The following is a 21088-nucleotide window of genomic DNA, read 5'->3' on the forward strand; positions in this document are numbered from 1 at the left end:
TTAGGTGTAAGATATGATTACAACTAAATTTTTGCTCTGACACCATTTATGGAATATCCATCTTTTTCCCCATATCCAAATGTCACCTTATCATATACTGAATTATATATATATTTGAATCTGCTTCTTACTTTTGAATATGTTCTGTATTCCTGAGTTTATTTCCGTGCTTACTATAGTTATTATAACTCTGTAATCTGTTCTGCTATCTGGTGAAACAAGCTTTCTCATTGCACTTTTCTTTTTTGAATTCACTATATGTATGTATGTATGTGCCCAATCACTCAGTTGTGTTCAACTCTTTGTGACCCTATGGACAGTACCCTGCCAGGCTCCTGTGTCCATCTATCTTACCTGTATCCTGGCAAGAATACTGGAGTGGGTTGCCATTTCTGCCTCCAGGGGGTTCTTCCTGACCCAGGGATCCAACCCACGTCTCCTGCATTGGCAGGCGAATTCTTTACCTCTGAGCTACCTGGGAAGACCCTGAATTCACTGAGTTTCTCTTATTTATTTTTGCATATGGACATTGGAGTAAAATTGCATAATTATAAATCGAAAAAATTCCTGTTGGTGTTTTTATTGAGATCATATGGTACGTAACTTAAGAGAATTAACAACATTGTTATATCCCTAACTAAGAATATTATTTACCTTTCTATTATTTCTCTTCTATGTCTTTAAGTAGTGTTTACATTTTTCTTCATAAAAAGGTTTTACTTTTCTGTGGAGTAAATTCCTTTTGTCATTGAAATCTGTTCTGCTGAATTGGTTTAGTTATGTTTAAAACAGTGTAAGAAATGTTTTGGGGTTAGGGTAGATGATATCCTGCTCTCTAGCTTTTTTTTTTAAATTTGGCTGTGTTAGGTCTTAGTTGAGGCTTGAGGGGTCTTTTCCTTGCAGAGCTCAGCCTTCCCGCTTGTGGCATGTGGGCTCTCTAGCAGTGGTGCATGGGCTCTGGAGGATGCAGGCTCACCAGCTGCTGTGCGTTCAGGTTTAGTTGCGCTGCAACACTTGGGATCTTAGTTTCCTGACCAGGGACCCAGCCCGAATCCCCAGCATTGCACAGCAGATTCTACTGGACTAGACCACCAGCCAAGTCTTGGTATCCATCTGTTTTTGTATGACCCCCTCTAAAAATTTTTGAACTTTTTATTATGAAAATTATCATTACCTCAAAAATGTGCATATAACAGATTTATAGCTTGGTACTAAACCTCATAAACCGCTCACATGTCCCCTTCTGATCACATCCTGTCCTTCCTGGAAGAGATTACCTTACTTTTGAGATAATAATTTTCTAATTTGCTTTGTAGTGACAATTTAAGTGTGCATCCCTGAACAATATTGCTTCATTTACCCTTTTTTGTATTTTATAAAAATGGAATCATTTAAAAAAAACGGAATCATAGTAAATACTGTGTGGTTTCTTTCATTTAAGGTATTAAGTTTTAAAGGTTTATCCACATTATTTTGTGTAGCTTGAGTTTTTCTCTTTTGTCACTGCCCTGTATTCTGTTATAGGAATATACCAAATATTTTTATCCATTCTCCCATTGGTGGACATTGATGAACATTTGGATTGTGTCAGTTTAGGGCTACTATGCACAAAGGTGTTCTTACTTATTATTCAGCTTGGTGCACATAAGCCCACTTTTCCATAAAGAATATGCCTAGGAGTGGAGTTGCTCAGTTATAGCGTATACATATCTTTGGGTTATAGCAGTTATGTTACTTCCACGAGTGGGTTCCAGCTATGCTGTGTTCTTGTTAACACTTGGTATTTTCAGACCTCTTGCTGTTAGCTAACTTGGTGAGTATTTGATGGAGGTTTTAATTTTTATTTTCTGATTTTAATGAGGTTAGTTATCTTTTATATGTATATTAGACATATTTATTTCCTCTATTGTGATGTATCTGTTAAAGATTTTTTGCCCATTTTTCTACTGAGCTTTGTGTCTTTTTCTTAGAATTTAAAAGAATTCTTTTTATGTTCTAGATTTAAGTTCTTTGCCACTTACATGTTACAAATATCTTCTGCATCTTCACTTTCTTAATGATTCCTCTTAATGTACAGAAGTTCTTAATTCTCATAGGGACAAATTTATCATTGTTTTCATTTATATTTATTTTTAATTGATTGATGATTGCTTTACAATATTGGTTTGATTTCTCTCATACATCAACACAAATTAACCATAGGTGTACATATGTTTCCTCCCTCCTGAATCTCCCTCTGACCTCCTACCCTTTCCCACTCCTCTAGCTTATTACAGAGGGCTTCCCTGGTGGCTCAGATGGTAAAGAATCTGCCTACAATGCGGGAGATTTGGGTTTGATCCCTGGGTTGGGAAGATCCTCTGGAGGAGGTCATGGCAACCCACTCCAGTGTTCCTGCCTTGGAGAATCCCCGTGGACAGAGAGCCTGGTGAGCTACAGTCCATGGGGTCGCAAAGAGTCAGACACAACTGAGCACCTAAGCGCAGCGTAGCACAGCTTATTACAGAGCCCCAGTTATCATTGTTTTCCTTTATTGCTGTTTTGTTCTTAAATTTCCCCCCTATTGCAGCATCTTGAAGGGATCTTCCTGTATTATCTTCTAAAAACTTCATTGTTTTGACTTTCATAATCTACTTCTTGGGCTTCCCTGGTAGCTCAGCTGGTAACGAATCCACTTGCAATGCAGGAGACCCTGGTTCGACTTCTGGGTCACGAAGTTCCCCTGGAAAAGGGATAGGATACCACTCCAGTATTCTTGGGCTGCCCTGCTGGCTTAGATGTTAAAGAATCTGCCTGCAATGTGGGAGGCCTGGGTTTCAAATCCTAAAAGATAATGCTATTAAAGTGCTGTACTCAATATGCCAGCAAATTTGGAAAACTCAGCAGTGGCCACAGGACTGTAAAAGGTCAGTTTTCATTCCAGTCCCAAAGAAAGGCAGTGCCAAAGAATATTCAAGCTACTGCACAATTGCATTCATCTCACATGCTAGCAAAGTAATGCTCAAAATTCACCAAGCTAGGCTTCAAAGGTACGTGAACTGAGAACTTCCCGATGTTCAAGCTGGATTTAGAGATCAGATTGCCGATATCCGTTGGATCGTAGAAAAACCAAGAGAATTCCAGAAAAACATCTGCTTCATTGACTATGCTAAAGCCTTTGACTGTGTGGATCACAACAAACTGTGGAAAATTCTTAAAGAGATGGGAATATCAGACCACCTTACCTACCTCCTGAGAAACCTGTATGCAGGTCAAGAAGCAACAGCCTCAACTGGAAATGGAACAACAGACTGGTTCCAAATTGGGCAAGGAGTTCGTCAAGGCTGTGTATTGTCACCCTGCTTATTTAACTTATATGCAGAGTTCATAATGCTAAATGCTGGGCTGAATGAAGCACAAGCTGAAATCAAGATTGCTGGGATAAATATCAGTAACATCAGGTATGCAGATTATACCACCCTTATGACAGAAAGCAAATAGGAACTAAAGAGCCTCTTGATGAAGGTGAAACAGGAGAGTAAAAAAGTTGACTTAAAACTCAGCTTCAAAAAAACTAAGATCATGGCATCTGGTCCCATCATTTCATGGCAAATAGATGGGGAAACAGTGGAAACGGTGACAGACCTTATTTTCTTGGGCTCCAAAATCACTGCAGACAGTGATTGCAGCCATGAAATTAAAAGACTCCTTGGAAGAAAAGCTCCTTGGAAGAAAAACTGTGATGAACCTCGACAGCATGTCAAAAGCAGAGACCTTACTTTGCCAACAAAGGTCCGTCTAATCATGGTTTTTCCAGTAGTCATGTATGTCTGTGAGAGGTGGACCATAAAGAAGGCTGAGCATCGAAGAATTTATGCTTTTGAACTGTGATGTTGGAGAAAGCCCTTGAGAGTCTCTTGGACTGCTTGGAGATCAAACCAGTCAATCTTAAAGGAAATCAGTCCTGAATATTCATTGGAAGGACTGATGCTGAAGCTTCAACTTCAGTACTTTGGCCCCCTGATGCGAAGAGCCGGCTCATTAGAAAAGACCCTGATCCTGGGAGAGATTGATGACAGGAGAAGAAGGGGACAACAGAGGATGAGATGGTTGGATGGTATCACTGACTCAACAGACATGAGTTTGAGCAAGCTCTGGGAGTTGGTGAAGGACAGGGAAGCCTGGCATTCTGCAGTCAGTGGAGTTGCAAGGAGCCGGACATGACTGAGCGACTGAAAAATAATCTACTTTTTAGGTGCAGTGTGAATCTGGATCCCAAAGCTTGGCTTTTACTCCTTAATGGGAATTCTGTTGTCTCAGTACTGCTTACGAGAACATGATCCTTTCCCCACTGCTCTGCAGTGTTCCATTAGTAGATGACATGGAGGAAGTGATACTTTTAGTATCTGTTAAGTTCTTGGTCAACCTTCTGTGGATTTAGTAATACTTTAAAATAGAATTTATGTGACTACTGGTATTATTTAAATTTGGAAAAAAAAATGTGAGCCACTTCAGCATCTAAATAAGTTTTTTTTGGCTGGAACTCATGGCATGTGGGATCTTAGTTCCCCTACCAGGGATTGAAATGTGCACCCTACATTGGAAGCATGGAGTCTTAATCACTGGATTGCCAGGGAAGTCCCCAGATAATGTTTTTTTTTTTTTTTTTTAAATGTTTATTTAACTTATTTAGCTGCACAGGGTCTTAGTTGCGGCACATGAAATCTTTTAGCTGTGGCATGTGGGATCTTGTTCCCTGACCAGGGATCGAACCTGGGCCCCCCGCATTGAGAGCTCATAGTCTTAACCACTGGACCAGCAGGGAAGTCCCCCCCAGATAATGTTTTATGTTTACATTTTCAGTGCAATAAAGAGTTCAGATAACCAGTGAGACCTGCGCGAAGCCTGTGTTTAATAGGAAGGAAACTATTTATTCTTTATTTTTTATATTTAATGCTTTACTTTTTAATATTTAGGTAGCATGGTACAGATGAAATAAAAGATCAAATTGAAATACAGGATTCTAAGTGCATATGGATATATTTAGAAATTTTCAGTTAGGAGAAACTCTGACCTAGAATTTTTTAATAGGGAAAACAGGAGTTACCTTGTAATTCCTCATTGTGTTACTCATTGTTAATATAAATTGGCCTTAACAGCTGTAGGTTCCTTCATAGGGATAGGTGCTTACTAAATAAAAAACATTGTATCCCTCTTGAGGCCTGTTATGGCAGAAGAGAACACCAGAATTAGCATATTAAATGATAAAATGAGAAAGGCCAGCAGAAAAGGGGAAAATTACAATGAAGTAATTTTTAATTTTAATATTTTTAATTGGAGGATAATTGTTTTACAGTGTTGTGTTTCTGCTGTACAACAACATGAATTTGCTATAAGAATATATATATCCCCTCCCTCTGGAGCAGCCCTCCCTCCACGCCCCTATCCTGCCCCTCTATGTCATCGCAGAGCACCCAGCTGAGCTCCCGATGTTACACAGCAGCTTCCCATGAACTATCTATTTTCCACATGGTAGCGTGTGTGTGTCTGTGTGTATCAGTGCTACTCTCTCAGTTCATCCCACCTTCTCTTCTGCCTACCGCCCACCCCCCACCCCACCCCACCCCACCCCGCTGTGTCCACAAATCATTTCTCTGTTCTGTTCTCTATGTCTCTACTTTGTCTTTACTTCTCTATGTCTGCTACTCTATTCCTACTCTGCAGATAGGTTCATAAGTAAAGTAGATGTATGCAGGGGCCTGAGGATCCTGGTATTCTTTGTGGAAGTGAGCAGAGTAATTTAAAGGAAAGGTACTGGACCAGATAGCATACCTGCACAAATATCAAACAGAAAACAAACGCTGTATTCTAGAAGAACTCATATGAGAGAGGTTCTCAAGTTTTGTCAGAGACTATGTGGTGATTGCAGCCATGAAATTAAAAGACGCTGACTCCTTGGAATTAAAGTTATGACCAACCTGGACAGCATATTAAAAAACAGAGACATTACTTTGCCAGCAAAGGTCCATCTAGTGAAGGCTATGGTTTTTCCAGTAGTCAGGTATGGATGTGAGAGTTGGACCATAAAGAAAGCTGAGTGCAGAAGAATTGATGCTTTTGAACTGTGGTGTAGGAGAAGACTCTTGAAAATCCCTTGGACTGCAAGGAGATCCAACCAGTCCATCCTAAAGGAAATCAGTCCTGGGTGTTCATTGGAAGGACTGATGTTGAAGCTGAAACTTCAGTATTTTTGCCACCTAATGCGAAGAGCTGACACATTTGAAAAGACCCTGATGTTAGGCAGGAGGAGAAGGGGATGACAGAGGATGAGATGGTTAGATTGTATTACAGACTCAATGGACATGAGTTTCGGTAAACTCCAGGAGTTGGTGATGGACAGGGAGGCCTGTCGTGCTGCGGTTCACGGGGTTGCAAAGAGTCAGACACAACTGAGCAACTGAACTGAACTGAAGTGGTACAGTGATTAAGAGTGTCTGCCTTCTTTTGGTTATGGTGAAAGCTTTTTGCACTGGTAGATTGTGCAAACAAGATGAGTCACTTCACCTTTTGTGTTTTCGAAGAATGACTGGTTTTTGAACTGTGATTGGTCAGAGTCCTAAAGATCTAGGCAAGAGTGCCTCCTCCTTGATCAGCCATACTTGGAAAACCCAGAATGAGAACACATATTTATTAGATTTGTTTGATAAATGGGCATGCTATACAAATTTGACCAGGATCTCAAAAGGAGTGTCTTTCAAAAGATTTTGCCATTACAAAATTTTTCATAATTAATATGTTCACATGGTGCCAAATTCAAAAGGTACACAGTACTAAGTAAGCCTGCTTTCCCCGTCTCCAGCCTTCCACCTCTCCTGCCTAAAGACAAAGCTGTCAGGTTTGTATGTGTCCTTCCTCAGATGTTTTAGGCATTTATAGACATATATGTTCATGTGTGTCTATGTATCTTCAGGTATCTATAGATATATGTATGTTTATATATCTGTATCTACATATGTATTTTGTGTGTGCTTATAAATGATAGCATACTGTGTACATAGTTCTGAAATTCTTTTTACTTCTAAGTCAAAATTATATCTTAAATTACTTTTTAACTTTGTAGGTATATATTGTCATGAATAAACTTTTTTAGTCATGGTGAATGTTGTTAGTTTTGAGTATAAGATTTTTTTGTTACGGTTTTATACATGCTATGATTATATTCAAGTTTTGCTTCTGTTTATTTGATTACTAAAATACATATTCAACACATGTATGCTTATACCCAAATATGTGTGTTTATGTCCACATATTTCAAAATGCCAATTATATTTAGTTTTTTTCTGAAATGTAGTACTTTGTTGTAAGTAATTTCAGCAAGAGTCCTTATTTATACAGGTATAATGAGTTAGTGGGCTTTCCTGGTGGCAGTAAAGAATTCTGCCAAATAGGAGGCACAGGTTTGATCCCTGGGTCCAGAAGATCCCCTGGAAAAGGACGTGGCAAGCACTTCAGTATTCTTGTCTGGGAAATCCAATTCACAGAGGAGTCTGACGGGCTTCAGTCGATGGGGTTGCAGAATCAGATATGACTTAGGAGCTCAACAACAACAATTAGTTGTAGTTAACAAAGAACTGTTAGATATATTATGATCTGGAAAAAGAGTGTTCATTTTTTTGATGGTCATAAGCAGACACTATGCTAAGCACTTTACATAGAGTGCATTATATATAATCTTTAAATAACTAAGGAATAGATAATGATTTTAATTTTATAGATGTGACAGTAAAGGCTCAGATTTGAATAACTGCATATGCCTGATTATAAGATTACTATTCTCCCATTTAAAATTTCTTTTTTTTTTAGTTTTTTTTGTCAAGATTAAGTTTGGTTAAGCTTCAGTTCAGTTCAGTCGCTCAGCCGTGTCGAACTCTTTGCGACCCCATGAACTGTAGCACGTCAGGCCTCCCTGTCCATCACCAACTCCCAGAGTTTACCCAGACTCATGTCTATTGAGTCGGTGATGCCATCCAACCATCTCATCCTCTGTCATCCCCTTCTTCTCCTGCCTTCAATCTTTCCCAACATCAGAGTCTTTTCCAATGAGTCAACTCTTCACATCAGGTGGCTGAAGTATTGGAGTTTCAGCTTCATTGTCAGTCTTTCCAGTGAACACTTAGGACTGATTTCCTTTAGAATAGACTGGTTGGATGTCCTTGCAGTCCAAGGGACTCAAGAGTCTTCTCCAACACCACAGTTCAAAAGCATCAGTTCTTTGACCCTCAGTTTTCTTTATAGTCCAACTCTCACATCCATACATGACTACTGGAAAAACCATAGCCTTGACTAGATGAACCTTTGTTGACAAACTAATGTCTCTGCTTTTTAATATGCTGTCTAGGTTGGCCATAACTTTCCTGCCAAGGAGTAAGCGTCTTTTTATTTTATGGCTGCAGTCATCATCTGCAGTAATTTTGGACCCCAAGAAAATAAAGTCTGTCACTGTTTCTACTGTTTCCCCATCTGTTTGCCATGAAGTGATGGGACCGGATGCCATGATCTTAGTTTTTTGAATGTTGAGTTTTAAGCCAACTTTTTCACTCTCCCCTTTCACTTTCATCAAGAGGCTCTTTAAGTCTTCTTCACGTTCTGCCATAAGGGTGGTGTCATCTGCATATCTGAGGTTATTGATGTTTATCCCAGCAGTCTTGATTCCAGCCCAGCATTTCTCATGATGTACTCTGCATATAAGTTAAATAAGCAGGGTGACAATATACAGCCTGACATACTCTGTGTCCAACTCTTTGCAACCCCATGGACTGCAGAATGCTAGGCTTCCCTGTTCATCACCAACTCCCAGAGTTTGCTCTAACTGATGTCCATCGAGTTGGTGATTCCATCCAACCATCTCATCCTCTGTCGTCCCCTTCTCCTCCTGCCTTCAGTCTTTCCTAGCATCAGGGTCTTCTCCTGAGTCAGTTTTTCACATTACATGGCCAAAGTATTGGAGTTTCAGCTTCAGCATCAGTTCTTCTAATGAATATTCAGGACTGATTGTTTTTTATGATTGCCTGGTTTGATCTCATTGTAGTCCAAGGGACTCTCAGGAGTCTTCTCCAATACCACAGTTCAAAAACACCAATTCTTCAGCGCTCAGCTTTGTTTATAGTCCAACTCTCACATCCATACATGACTACTGGAAAAACCATAGCTTTGACTAGATGGACCTTTGTCGGCAAAGTAATGTTTCTGCTTTTTAATATGCTGTCTAGGTTCATCATAGCTTTTCTTCCAAGGGGCAGGTGTCTTTTAATTTCATGGCTGCAGTCACCATCTGCAGTGATTTTGGAACCCCAGAAAATGGTCTGTCACTGTTAGCATTGTTTCCCCACCTATTTGCCATGAAATGTTGGGACTGGATGCCATGATCTTAGTTTTTTGAATGTTGAGTTTTAAGCCAACTTTTTCACTTTCCTGTTTCACCTCATCAAGAGACTCTTTAGTTCTTCTTTGCTTTCTGCCATAAGAGTGGTGTCATCTGCGTATCTGAGGTTACTGATACTGTTTATACATGATGTGGGAAACTGTCTACTTATAATGCTCAGTTTACATATATACAATTTAAATTATAACTATATTAATGTAAACATTAATTTGGTATTATTGCCTTTTCTCCACTTTATTGAAGCATATTTATTGAGACTTTTCATGTATCTTTAGTATTATCCTAATGCGTTTCCACACTTTGAACAATCTAATTGTTCCAGAGCAAATACTATCTTCTAAGGCCTTTTTGAATTACTGTATTATGTTTTAATTGAAAATTTTCTCTCTAACCATAAATCCCCATTCATATATCATTAGTAAAGGTATTTTTTTGTTGATATATTTTATATGGGTACTACTGATGACCTTCATGATATAATCGCTTAGAATGTTGTTTTTGAAGTGACCTATTCATTCTGCTAATGATTATTAAATCTACTGTGTGCCAGAAACCATTCTTGCATTGGCGGTAGAGTGGTGGACAAAACTAGGAGTCAACATTCCAGATACATGTATTCAATTTGGGAAGATAAATAACAAATATGTAATGTAATGAATGTAGTGATAAGTACTCAGAAATTACAGGAACAGAATATAGAATGAAGCCTGTTTAAGGTGATGGAACAGAGTTCCAAAGAAATAATTTGAGCAGAGACCTGAATGACATAAAATGTGTAGGTAATGGGATAAAGAATTTTTCATGAAGTTGCAGAAACTCTGAGGTTAGAGAATGCTTTCAGTCTTTGAGGAACAACAGTGAGGTATCAGTGGCAAAATATGAGTTCTGGTTATTGCTCCACATATACAACAGCATTTCGTTATATTTTTCATGTGCACAGCATTGTACTTCTGCTGCCGTATGCCCTTATAGTGTGCTTACCACCAGAAATTTCATTTCCATTCATCACTATACAGTTGATCGCCTTTACCCATTTTGCCCTCTCCTGGGCACTCACCACTCCCAGAGTAATCACCACTGTGTTCTCTGTATCTGCATGTTTGATTTTGTTTGATTTAATTTGTTCATTTATTTTGCTTTTTTTTAAATTAGTTTTTAAAAAATAAATATTTGTGTAGTTATTTTGGCTGCACAGGGTCTTAGTTGCGGCTTGTGGGATCTTTGATCATCGTTCCAGGATCTTTAGTTGTGGCATGGAGACTCTTAGTTGCATCATGTGGGATCTAGTTCCCAAGCAGGGAACAAACCTGGGCCTCCTGTATCGGGTGCACGCTGTCTTAGCCACTTGATCACCAGGGAAGTCCCTAATTACTTTATACAGTGGTATCATATGGTATGTGTCCTTTCCTCTGTCTGACTTATTTTACTTAGCACAGTAGCCTCAAAGTCCATTCATGTAGTCACAGATGACAGTATTTCATCTTTTTATGGCTAGTAAAGTAATGCTCAAAATTCTGTAAGCCAGGCTTCAGCAATACGTGAACCGTGAATTTCCAGCTGTTCAAGCTGGTTTTAGAAAAGGCAGAGGAACAAGAGATCAAATTGCCAACATTCGCTGGATCATCGAAAAAGCAAGAGAGTTCCAGAAAAACATCTATTTCTGCTTTTTTGACTATGCCAAAGCCTTTGCCTGTGTGGATCACAATAAACTGTGGAAAATTCTGAAAGAGATGGGAGTACCAGACCACCTGACCTGCCTGTTGAGAAACCTGTATGCAGGTCAGGAAGCAGCAGTTAGAACTGGATATGGAACAACAGACTGGTTCCAGATAGGAAGAGGGTACTTCAAGGCTGTATGTTGTCACCCTGCTTGTTTAACTTATATGCAGAGTACATCATGAGAAACGCTGGGCTGGAGGAAGCACAAGCTGGAATCAAGATTGCCGGGAAAAATAACCTCAGATAGTCTGATGACACCACTCTTATGGCAGAAAGTGAAGAAATACTTAAACAGCCTCTTGATGAAAGTGAAAGAGGAGAGTGGAAAAGTTGGCTTAAAGCTCAACATTCAGAAAACTAAGATCATGGCATCCGGTCCCATCACTTTGTGGCAAATAGATGGGGAAACCGTGGCTGACTTTGTTTTTTGGGCTCCAAAATCACTGCAGATGGTGACTGCAGCCATGAAATTAAAAGATGCTTACTCCTTGGAAGGAAAGTTATGACCAACCTAGACAGCATATTAAAAAGCAGACACATTACTTTGCCAACAAAGGTCCATCTAGTCAAGGCTATGGTTTTTCCAGTGGTCATGTATGGATGTGAGAGTTGGACTGTAAAGAAAGCTGAGTGCCAAAGAATTGATGCTTTTGAACTGTGGTGTTGGAGAAGACTCTTGAGAGTCCCTTGGACTGCAAGGACATCCAACCAGTCCATCTTAAAGGAGATCAGTCCTCAGTGTTCCTTGGTAGGACTGATTTTGAAGCTGAAACTCCAGTACTTTGGCCACCTGATGCGAAGAGCTGACTCATTTGAAAAGACCCTGATGCTGGGAAAGATTGAGAGCAGGAGGAGAAGGGGATGACAGAGGATGAGATGGTTGGATGGCATCACCGACTCAATGGACATGGGTTTGGGTGGACTCTGGGAGTTGGTGATGGACAGGGAGGCCTGGCGTGCTGCGGTTCATGGGGTTGCAAAGAGTCGGACACAACTGAGCGACTGAACTGAACTGAGCTGATGGCTGAGTAATATTCCATTTTATATATATCCCACACCTTAATTCATTCATCAGTGGATGGTTCCTTAGGTTGTTTCCATATCTTTGCTATTGTAAATGTGATGAACATAGGGGTGCATATATCTTTTTGAATTAGTGTTTTTGTATTCATTGGATAAATACCAGAAGTAGAATAGCTGGATCATATGGTAGTTCTATTCTTAAATTTTTGAGGAACATCCATACTGTCTTCCATAGTTGTTATACTATACATTACATAGTGGTTATACATTCCCACCAACAGTGTATGAGAGTTCCCTTTTCTGTAGATCCTTGCCAACATTTGTTACTTCTTTTTTTTTTTTAATTTATTTATTTTAATTGGAGGATAATTGTTTTACAATGTTGTGATGACTTTTGCCATACATCAGGGCTTCTTTGTGGCTCAGCTGGTAAAGAACCTGCCTGCAATGCGGGAGACCTGTGTTCAGTCCCTGGGTTGGGAAGATCCCTTGGAGAAGGAAAAGGCTACCTACTCCAGTATTCTGGCCTGGAGAGTTCCATGGACTGTATAGTCCATGGGGTCACAAAGAGTCGGACACAACTGAGCGACTTTCACTTTTGCCATACATCAACATGAATCAGCCATAGGTATACATGTGTCCCCCTCATCCTGAACCCACCCATCCTGAACGCCACTTCCCTCCCTACCCCATCCCTTCATGTTGTCACAGAGCACTGGCCTGTTATTTTTTGTCTTTTTGATAATAGCCAGTCTAACTGGCATGAGGGAGTATCTCATTGTGGTTTTGAATTGCATTTCCCTAACAGTGCTTTGGCCACCTCATGTGAAGAGTTGACTCATTGGAAAAGACCTTGATGCTGGGAGGGATTGGTGACATGAGGAGAAGGGGACGCCAGAGGATGAGATGGCTGGATGGCATCACCGACTCGATGGGCATGAGTTTGAGTAAACTCCAGGATTTTGTGATGGACAGGGAGGCCTGGCATGCTGCGATTCATGGGGTGGCAAAGAGTCGGACACAACTGAGCGACTGAACTGAACTCACTGAACAATTAGTGATGTTGAACATCTTTTCATGTGCTTATTGGCCATTTCTATGTCTTCCTTGGAAAAAGTGTCTATTTAGCTCCTCTGTCCATTTTCAAATCAGGTTGTTGTTGTTATTGTTAGTTGTATGTGTTCTTTATATGTTTTGTAGGTTAACCCCTTATAGGATATGTCATTTGCAAATGTCTTCTCCCATTGGACACGTTGTCTTTTTGTTTTATTGGTGGTTTCCTTTGCGTGCAAAAAGCCTTTTAGTTTGATGTAATCTCATTTGTTTATTTTTGCTTTTTTCCCCCTTGCTTGAGGAGACATATCTAGAAAGATATTGTATTCCTGAGACCAGTGTCAAAGATTCTGTTAAAGATGCTTTTGGTTGTCTGTGTTTTTATCACTGGGTTGAAGAATTTTTTATATTCTGGATATAAGTTTTTTGCATCTATACAAAGTAAAATATTTTCTCTTGGTCTGTGGTTTGCCTGTTCATTTTCTTCAGTGTCTTTTGATAGTTACAAGTTTTAAGTGTTTTTTACATACATATTCTTTTTTATATTCTTTTCCATTATGGTTTATCAAGGGCTATTGAATATAGTTCCCTGTGTTATACAGTAGGATATTAATGAAATCTGATCAGTTTTTTAATTTTGTGATCAGTGCTTTTTTTGGATCCTGTCCAAGAAATAATCACCTATTTTAAGCAGATTTAGATTTTCATTCTGAATATTGTAGGCCTCCCATTAGAGGCGTAGATCTCACTGATTACCCTTACTGCTATAACACAGACTATAAGGCAGCAAAAATGGAAACAGACCAGTTAAGAAGCTATTATAGTGACCTAGGAGAGAAGTAATGGCACACAGGACTGGGCTGTAGTGGTGGAACCTTGAAAATTCTGGAATTAAGAATGTTGAACTTGCTTGTAGAATGTATGGTGTTAGAGACAAACAGACGTGGAGGGGGGAGGCAGTTAGGATGATTTATTTTTGCCTTGCGCCACTGAATAGTGGTGGTGATGTACAAAACTACAGTTGACTGAGGTTATTTCAAACTCTACTTTTGTAAAGTAGTATGTTGTCCATGCGAAGTAATTGGAAGAGTATCCCATAATCCAGGAGACTTTTAAAGAATTCAGATATATGGCTTTCTTTTTACTGAGAGAGAATTTTGGAGGAAATTTTGCTCTTTGTTTTATACACAGGTGTAGTTGATATGGGTACGTTTGGAAGGAGATGCAGTAGAATATAATCTAGCAATACAGTATTTGATTGTTTCAATTTTAAAACTGCTATTCTTTTGCTTTTCTGTCTTCATTTCTTACCAGTTTGAAGCTTTTCTTGTGCATTTATAAAAACAAGTTTGTTTTAGTAAACTTTTATAGAGATGGTTTTTGATCAGAGTACCTTGCTGCTGCTGCTGCTGAGTCGCTTCAGTGATGTCCGACTCTGTGTGACCCCCATAGACATCAGCCCACCAGGCTCGTCCGTCCATGGGATTTTCCAGGCAAGAGTACTGGAGTGAGTTGCCATTGCCTTCTCCACAGAGTACCTTAGAGGTACCATAATGCTGGTTTATATCTGAATTAGAGAAGTGCATTCTTATTCCTTGAAGTGCCTTTTAGCTTTCCTGTAGGCTAAGGAATATTCTATTCTTGGGGATCAAGTTAGAGCAAATCTCAGATTTTTGCCGGCAAAAGTCATTGTTTCAGTAGGGATTTATTTCATCAATATTGTGTATATACCAAACCTTGAATTTCTGTTCAAATTTAGGAGCTATCTTATGATAGTAGAAAGAATTTTGGCAATAGGAATAGCAAAGGAACTGAGTTTTAGTCCAGCGGTGTGACCTTGGGTAAATCATTTACTTTATATACATCATTTTCTTCATCTGTAAAATGAGGAGTAATTGATTATAAAGTTCTTTTAAAAACAAATTATAAATTCTTATTGGTTTTATAATGATTTTAGTTTTATAAAACATGTTTGAACCATCATATTAGAAACATTGGGAATTTAATCTTTGGATAACTTATGAGAAAAGAGTGAATTGTGGGCATCTTGCCTGACTCATAGAATGTTATTACATCTGAATCATTGTTCCCCATATAAAACTTAAGCCTATGACTGATAAGGCTGCCTCTCTTTTAATAATAACTTTTTGAGATATAATTCATGCACTATAGAATTCAGTGGTTTTTAAGCCACCATCAGAATCAACTTTAGAACGTTTTCATCACCCCAAAAAGAAAGTACCCGTGAGCTGTCACTTTCCATTTCTGCGTGACTTTCCAGCCCTAGGCAGCCACTAGTTTACTTTCTGTCTGTATGGATTTACCTATTCTGAATATTTCATATAGATGTGTGGCCTTCTGTGTTTGTTTTCTTTCTCTTAACATGTTTTCAAGGCTTGTCCATATTGTAGCATATATTAACACTTCATTTCTTTTTATTGTCACATAATATTCCATTGTCTATCCCATATTATCTGTTCATCAGTTGATGGACATTTGAGTTGTTTCTACTTTTTGACTACTAAGAACCTTTGTGTATTCATTTCTCTTGGGTATATACCTAGGAGTGGAATTTCTGGGTTATACAGTTAATTCTGTATTTAATCTTTTGAGGAACTGCCAGGCTGTTTCCCAGAACATTTGGAAACATTTTTACATTCCTATCAGCAATGTGTGAGGGTTCCAGATTCTCTACATCCTCCCTAAACTTACTATTGTCTTTTTGGTTATAGTTGTCCTAGTGGGTATGAAGTGGTATCACATTGTGGTTTTGACTTGCATTTCCCTGATGATTAAAGATGTTGAACTTCTTTTCAAGTGCTTATTAAGACTACCTCTTTGGGCAGTTTTTCTTTTGGAGTGAGGATGTGGGTGGGAGTTGATCTGCTTAGCTCTTTTCCTAAAGTGTCAACTAAGCATTCTGAAGTATCAGTTAAATAAGCAGGCTCTTCTTACTACTGGAAGGGAGTAAATCAAAACCTTAATTTAATCCGCACACCTGTTTTTACCTTCCTTGTTTCTATAAAGTGTAAAAACAAAGAATTTCAGTGGAAATATGACTTATATCTTGTTGGAATTGTTACCTATGTTTGAGTGGGAGAACAGAACTTTCACTGATACATCTGTTTTTTTGTTTTGTTTATTTTTTTAAATTATTTTTGACTGTGTTGGGTCTTTGGCTTTTCTCTAGTCATGGGGAGCGGGGGCTACTCTCTACTTGCAGTGCAAGGGCTTCTCAGTGCTGTGGCTCATCTTGTTGCAGATCCTGTGCTCTGGGTGCACAGGCTTCAGTAGTAGCAGAGGTGGTCTCAGGAGTTGCAGTTTTGGGCTCTAGAGCACAGGCTCATAAGTTGTGGTGCGTGGGCGTGCATGTGCTTAAATTAGCTGCATGTGGGATTTTCCCAGATCGGGGATCTAACCCGTGTCTCCTGCATTGGCAGGCGGGTTCTTTATCACTGACATATCTTTAGCACTGAAATCTTGGCAACCGGTTCTGTATTTCAAATGTTCAGGAGTAAGACTGCAATGTATAAAGCAGTATCATTATCACACAAAGAGGGATGAAGTGTGTCTGGGAATCTGGTAGAAAACCTTTTCATATTTATAGTAGCCCTATTTTCCTTATATCATGAAAGTTTTGTGAATTAATGTAGGATGTGTAGTTGTTTTTAAGGAGTATATCTAGCTTAGGTTACATAGTCTAAAATAGGTTAATTTGAAATGACACTCTTGTTAATAGAACTTAATTTATTATATTCAGAATATTTAATTTTATTTGAGATTTTGCTCTTGAAAATGTTAATTGCTGCAGCCTGGATTTGGTCCAGTCAGATTTGTGAAGTAATTTTTTTTTTCCCATTCCAGAAATACATGCTACAGGATTTAACTATCAAAATGAAGATGAAAAAGTCACCTTGTCTTTTCCTAGCACTCTCCAACCAGGTAGGAGACATGGCTTTTATAAATCTAATAGTGAATAGTGACATCTTACTTCTTCCCCCAAAATTTATTGCATGTCTTTTTTTTTTTTTTTAAAGCTCTTTGTTTTAGGGAGATTAAGTATTAAGATCTTAGGCAAACTCCGGGAGATGGTGAGGGACAGGGACGCCTGGCGTGCTACAGTCCATGGGGTCTCAAAGAGTCAGACACTACTTGACAACTGAACAACAATAACAAAGTATTAAGATAGAGCTTAAAACAGTCAGTTTCATTTCAACTTTTAGCCCATCAGAAAAAAGTAAAAAATGACAGTCATTCTATTCTAGAATATAATGTGTTGTTTTCAGTTTCAGTTTTTTAAAATTACATCTACCTAGTTCTTCCACTAGTTGAATCCAAATATCTGAGGCAAATGTTCCACAGATGATTTTGAGGTACAATTAGAGATTGGAGAGATGCTATGCTAAGTGAGGGCATGGAAGGAAAGATTCATTGACACATTACTGTATGTGCTATTTAAAAGCACAAATAAAGTAGACATTCTGAGCTTAATATAATGGAAGAAATTATATACAAATCAGTTGGTAAAGTACTGAGAGTTTGATAAATGAGCATGTGAAAAGCCACAGATAATATGAAAGAAAATACAAATGAATAATAACAGTTAAGATATTTGCCCTCCTCGTAATGAGAAATCCAGTTTTTGTCTGTCATGTAATCAGAAGTAAAAAAATGAATCTTGATGTGACTGCCTTAATATTACCAGTAAGAATGTAAATCCATGTAATTTATTTGAAAAACAGCCTGGCAGTATGTGTTAAGAGCCTAAAGATATTCATGTCTTTTGACCTGGCAGTTCTGGTATTAGGAATATATTCTCCTAAAGAAAAGTCATAAATACAAGAAATACCTTATGCCTAGAAGTGTCTCTTCAGACATTACTAAGATAGTAAAAAGTTAGAATTAATACATTTGTCCAACACTAAGGGAATAATTAAGCTAATTATGACATATATGTATGGTGAATACATCCAGCAATTAAAAGTGAGGTTTGTGAATTCTTAACACTGAGAAGTACTTATTATAATGTAAAATTGAAAAGCAGAATACAGAATTACACATACAAGGTGATGAATCATATCTCTAAAATGGTATGAATAATGTTATATGTCTGATTGTTGACATAATTGATGATTTTTATTCTTACTCATACCTTTCTCTGTTTTCCATAATTTTTATATTGAGAATATATTCCCTCAATATGAAAGTATTTACAGAAAAATTTTAAATTGGAGAAGTTTTATCTTGGTACTCTTAAAGACCTTTCATTTTGTCTTTTTCTCACTAGGATTATTTTTGTGTGAAATTATTATAAAAACAAATGTCTGCCATGAACCTGTGTTAAAAGATACTGAAGATAATAACCTGAAAATTGAGAATTCCTCTCTCTGACCCTCTACTTTTATTGTCTAGTGAATCCTTCCAGAAATATTCTATGTATACATAAGTGTATGTGTACATTTTTAACCCACAAATGGGATCACAAATATCAGCGGCTTGCAACAGGTATTTCTTGTTTACACATGGCCCTGAGGACTGCTGATCATCTGCAGACATATTGCCAACTTCCCTGAACTCCACTAAGCTCATATGTCTATTGATGCTAGGCTCTGTAGTGAGTAGCTGCTATGTGCAGAGGGCACTATGCTATGGCAGAGGGCAGAAGCTCGGGGCTGGAGACAGCACCAAATCACAGACATTTAAAGCTTCTACGTGGATGGTGGTGTTCATTCACATTTCATTGAGCAAAGCAAATAGTATGGCCAAGCCCAAAGTCACTGGGGCAACAATTACCAGACATTTGATAAACTTCTAAATGAAACATACAGCAAAAAGGAAAGCAATAAGTATAATAGAAATATAGAAAATTGAAAGAAGCAAAGAAAAATGAAAAGAAAGTACCCCAAAACCCAAACAGATTAATATCCTAAGGAGTATTACTAATATTACATTCATTAAATAAGAACAGGATGGAATAGAGTAAGAACACTTTTGGAAATTATAATATATTAGGAGTAAAAAAAAAAACAAAAGAGGTTTTGAAAGGTGAAATAGAGGCATCTTCCAAATAGGAAGATTGGAGGACTGATCTAGCAGGACCAGACATCCAGCAAGTGAAAGAGAGGACATAGAAAATGGAAAGGGGGAATTATGAAAAACACACAACATGAAAATTTATTTGAACTCATGAGACAGAAGGCTTAAGTTTGAAAAAATACACTATCAAAAGGAAACTCGATAAATGTAAGAAGTCCCATACCAAAGCAAATTTAAGAGTTTTCAGGGGGTAAAGTGAGGCTCTCAAAGAGTTTCTGCCTGGGGCAAGGAAGTTGGGAGGAAGTTACCTTCAAGGTTCAGAAATCAAAAGAGCAATAGATTTACAATGGAAACCAGACTCTAATAAAGCCATTCCTTGAAAATTATAAGTGAATCTGACTCTCAATTTAGAATTCTGTGCTTAGCCACACAATGAGTTTAAAGAAAATATTTTCAGATCTTTGAAGTTATAGAAAATTTTAACTCTTTGTGAAAGATATAGTAGTAGAGATGTAGTTTATTAGCTCAAACTTCCCTTTTTATAGTAAGAAGAAAGTTGAAAAATGAAAAAAACAGCTAAATAAGCAAGGTATTTAGAAATCACAGAGTTGTTACTGAGGCAAGTATAGGGAATAAATAGCACTGGGTGTGCCTGCAGCTTCTATAGGTGGGCCTGTGGAATTGTGTTGTGTGTTAGCCACTCAAGTCGTGTCTGACTCTTTGCGACCCCGTGGACTATAGCGCGCCAGGTTCCTCTGTCCATGGGATTTTCCAAGCAAGAGTACTGGAGTGGGTTGCCATTTCCTTCTCCAGGGAATCTTCCCAACTCAGGGATCAAACCTGGTCTCCTGCATTGCAGGCAGATATATGAGGTTTAACACTGTGAACTATTATTTTGATAGAAATGATAGGAAAATTTTAAAAAATTTAAGATCTGTATCATTACAGACTATATTCTGTGTTTATACTGTGAAAAGATTAAAGTCAGTAGCAAAAGACAAACAAAAAATGCCTTCTCGTATATTGGAAAAATGATACTTCTGAAAATTAATGAGTCGAAGATTTGTTATAGGAATTAGAAAATATTTAGAACTGAATAATAAAATTGTTACATACAGAGCATGTAGGATGCTGGTAAAGCATTATTTTCAGAGAGGATATTTAGCTAAGAAGAAAGGCTAAAAATTAATTCAGTGGACATCAAGATCAACATTAGACAAAAAGAATAGGTAACTTGGAAAAAGTAGAAGAGAAAGATTTAAGAGCAGAAATTAATGAAATAAAAATGAGGAAGAGAGGAGCAAAAACATTTAAAGGTGGCTTAAAATAGCCTAAGAAGATACATAAACCTAGTTAGCATGTATAGAAAAAAAATAGCATAGATTCAATTGTTTAGCATTAGGAAATTTGCATAATTTTTTAAGTCAAAAATATTAGTGTGTTTATCAAAAGAAGCCAGAACATATTTGCTGGAACTCATCAGATAAGAAAGGACATAAACTCCCAGAAGATAAATGTATGTGTGTGTGTGAGATGTATACCTGTATATGAATATATGTGTGTATTATATATTCACACATGTATCTACTGAGTGTTTAATCTGTGCCAGGTACTGTTTTATGTGCATCATAAACATTTGTTAATCCGTTTTGAAATAGATTCTATGATCTCCGCTTTAAAGGTAAACTATTGCACCAAATGATGTATTTAACTTAAATAACTTGCCCAAGGTCAACAGCTAATGTAGTGGCAGTCAGAGAACACAAGCAGTTTAATTCCAAACTTTGCACTGCTGACCACCACATTATGCTCCTTTTATTTTTTAAATTAAATGTT

General features: G+C 37.9%; 1 protein-coding gene across 2 annotated transcripts in view; it reads left to right on the forward strand.

Annotated features, from left to right (window-relative positions):
* NPEPPS (aminopeptidase puromycin sensitive) overlaps window positions 1-21088 on the forward strand; it is a 109673-nt gene that overhangs the window by 46395 nt on the left and 42190 nt on the right. For both annotated transcript variants that reach the window (XM_065911135.1, XM_065911137.1), the window contains one exon: window positions 17081-17158. In XM_065911135.1, coding sequence (XP_065767207.1) covers window positions 17081-17158 — 78 coding nt within the window. The remainder of the gene's footprint in view (window positions 1-17080; window positions 17159-21088) is intronic.

Source organism: Muntiacus reevesi, chromosome 18 (genome assembly GCF_963930625.1).
Source record: "Muntiacus reevesi chromosome 18, mMunRee1.1, whole genome shotgun sequence".
NCBI classification, from domain to species: domain Eukaryota; kingdom Metazoa; phylum Chordata; class Mammalia; order Artiodactyla; family Cervidae; genus Muntiacus; species Muntiacus reevesi.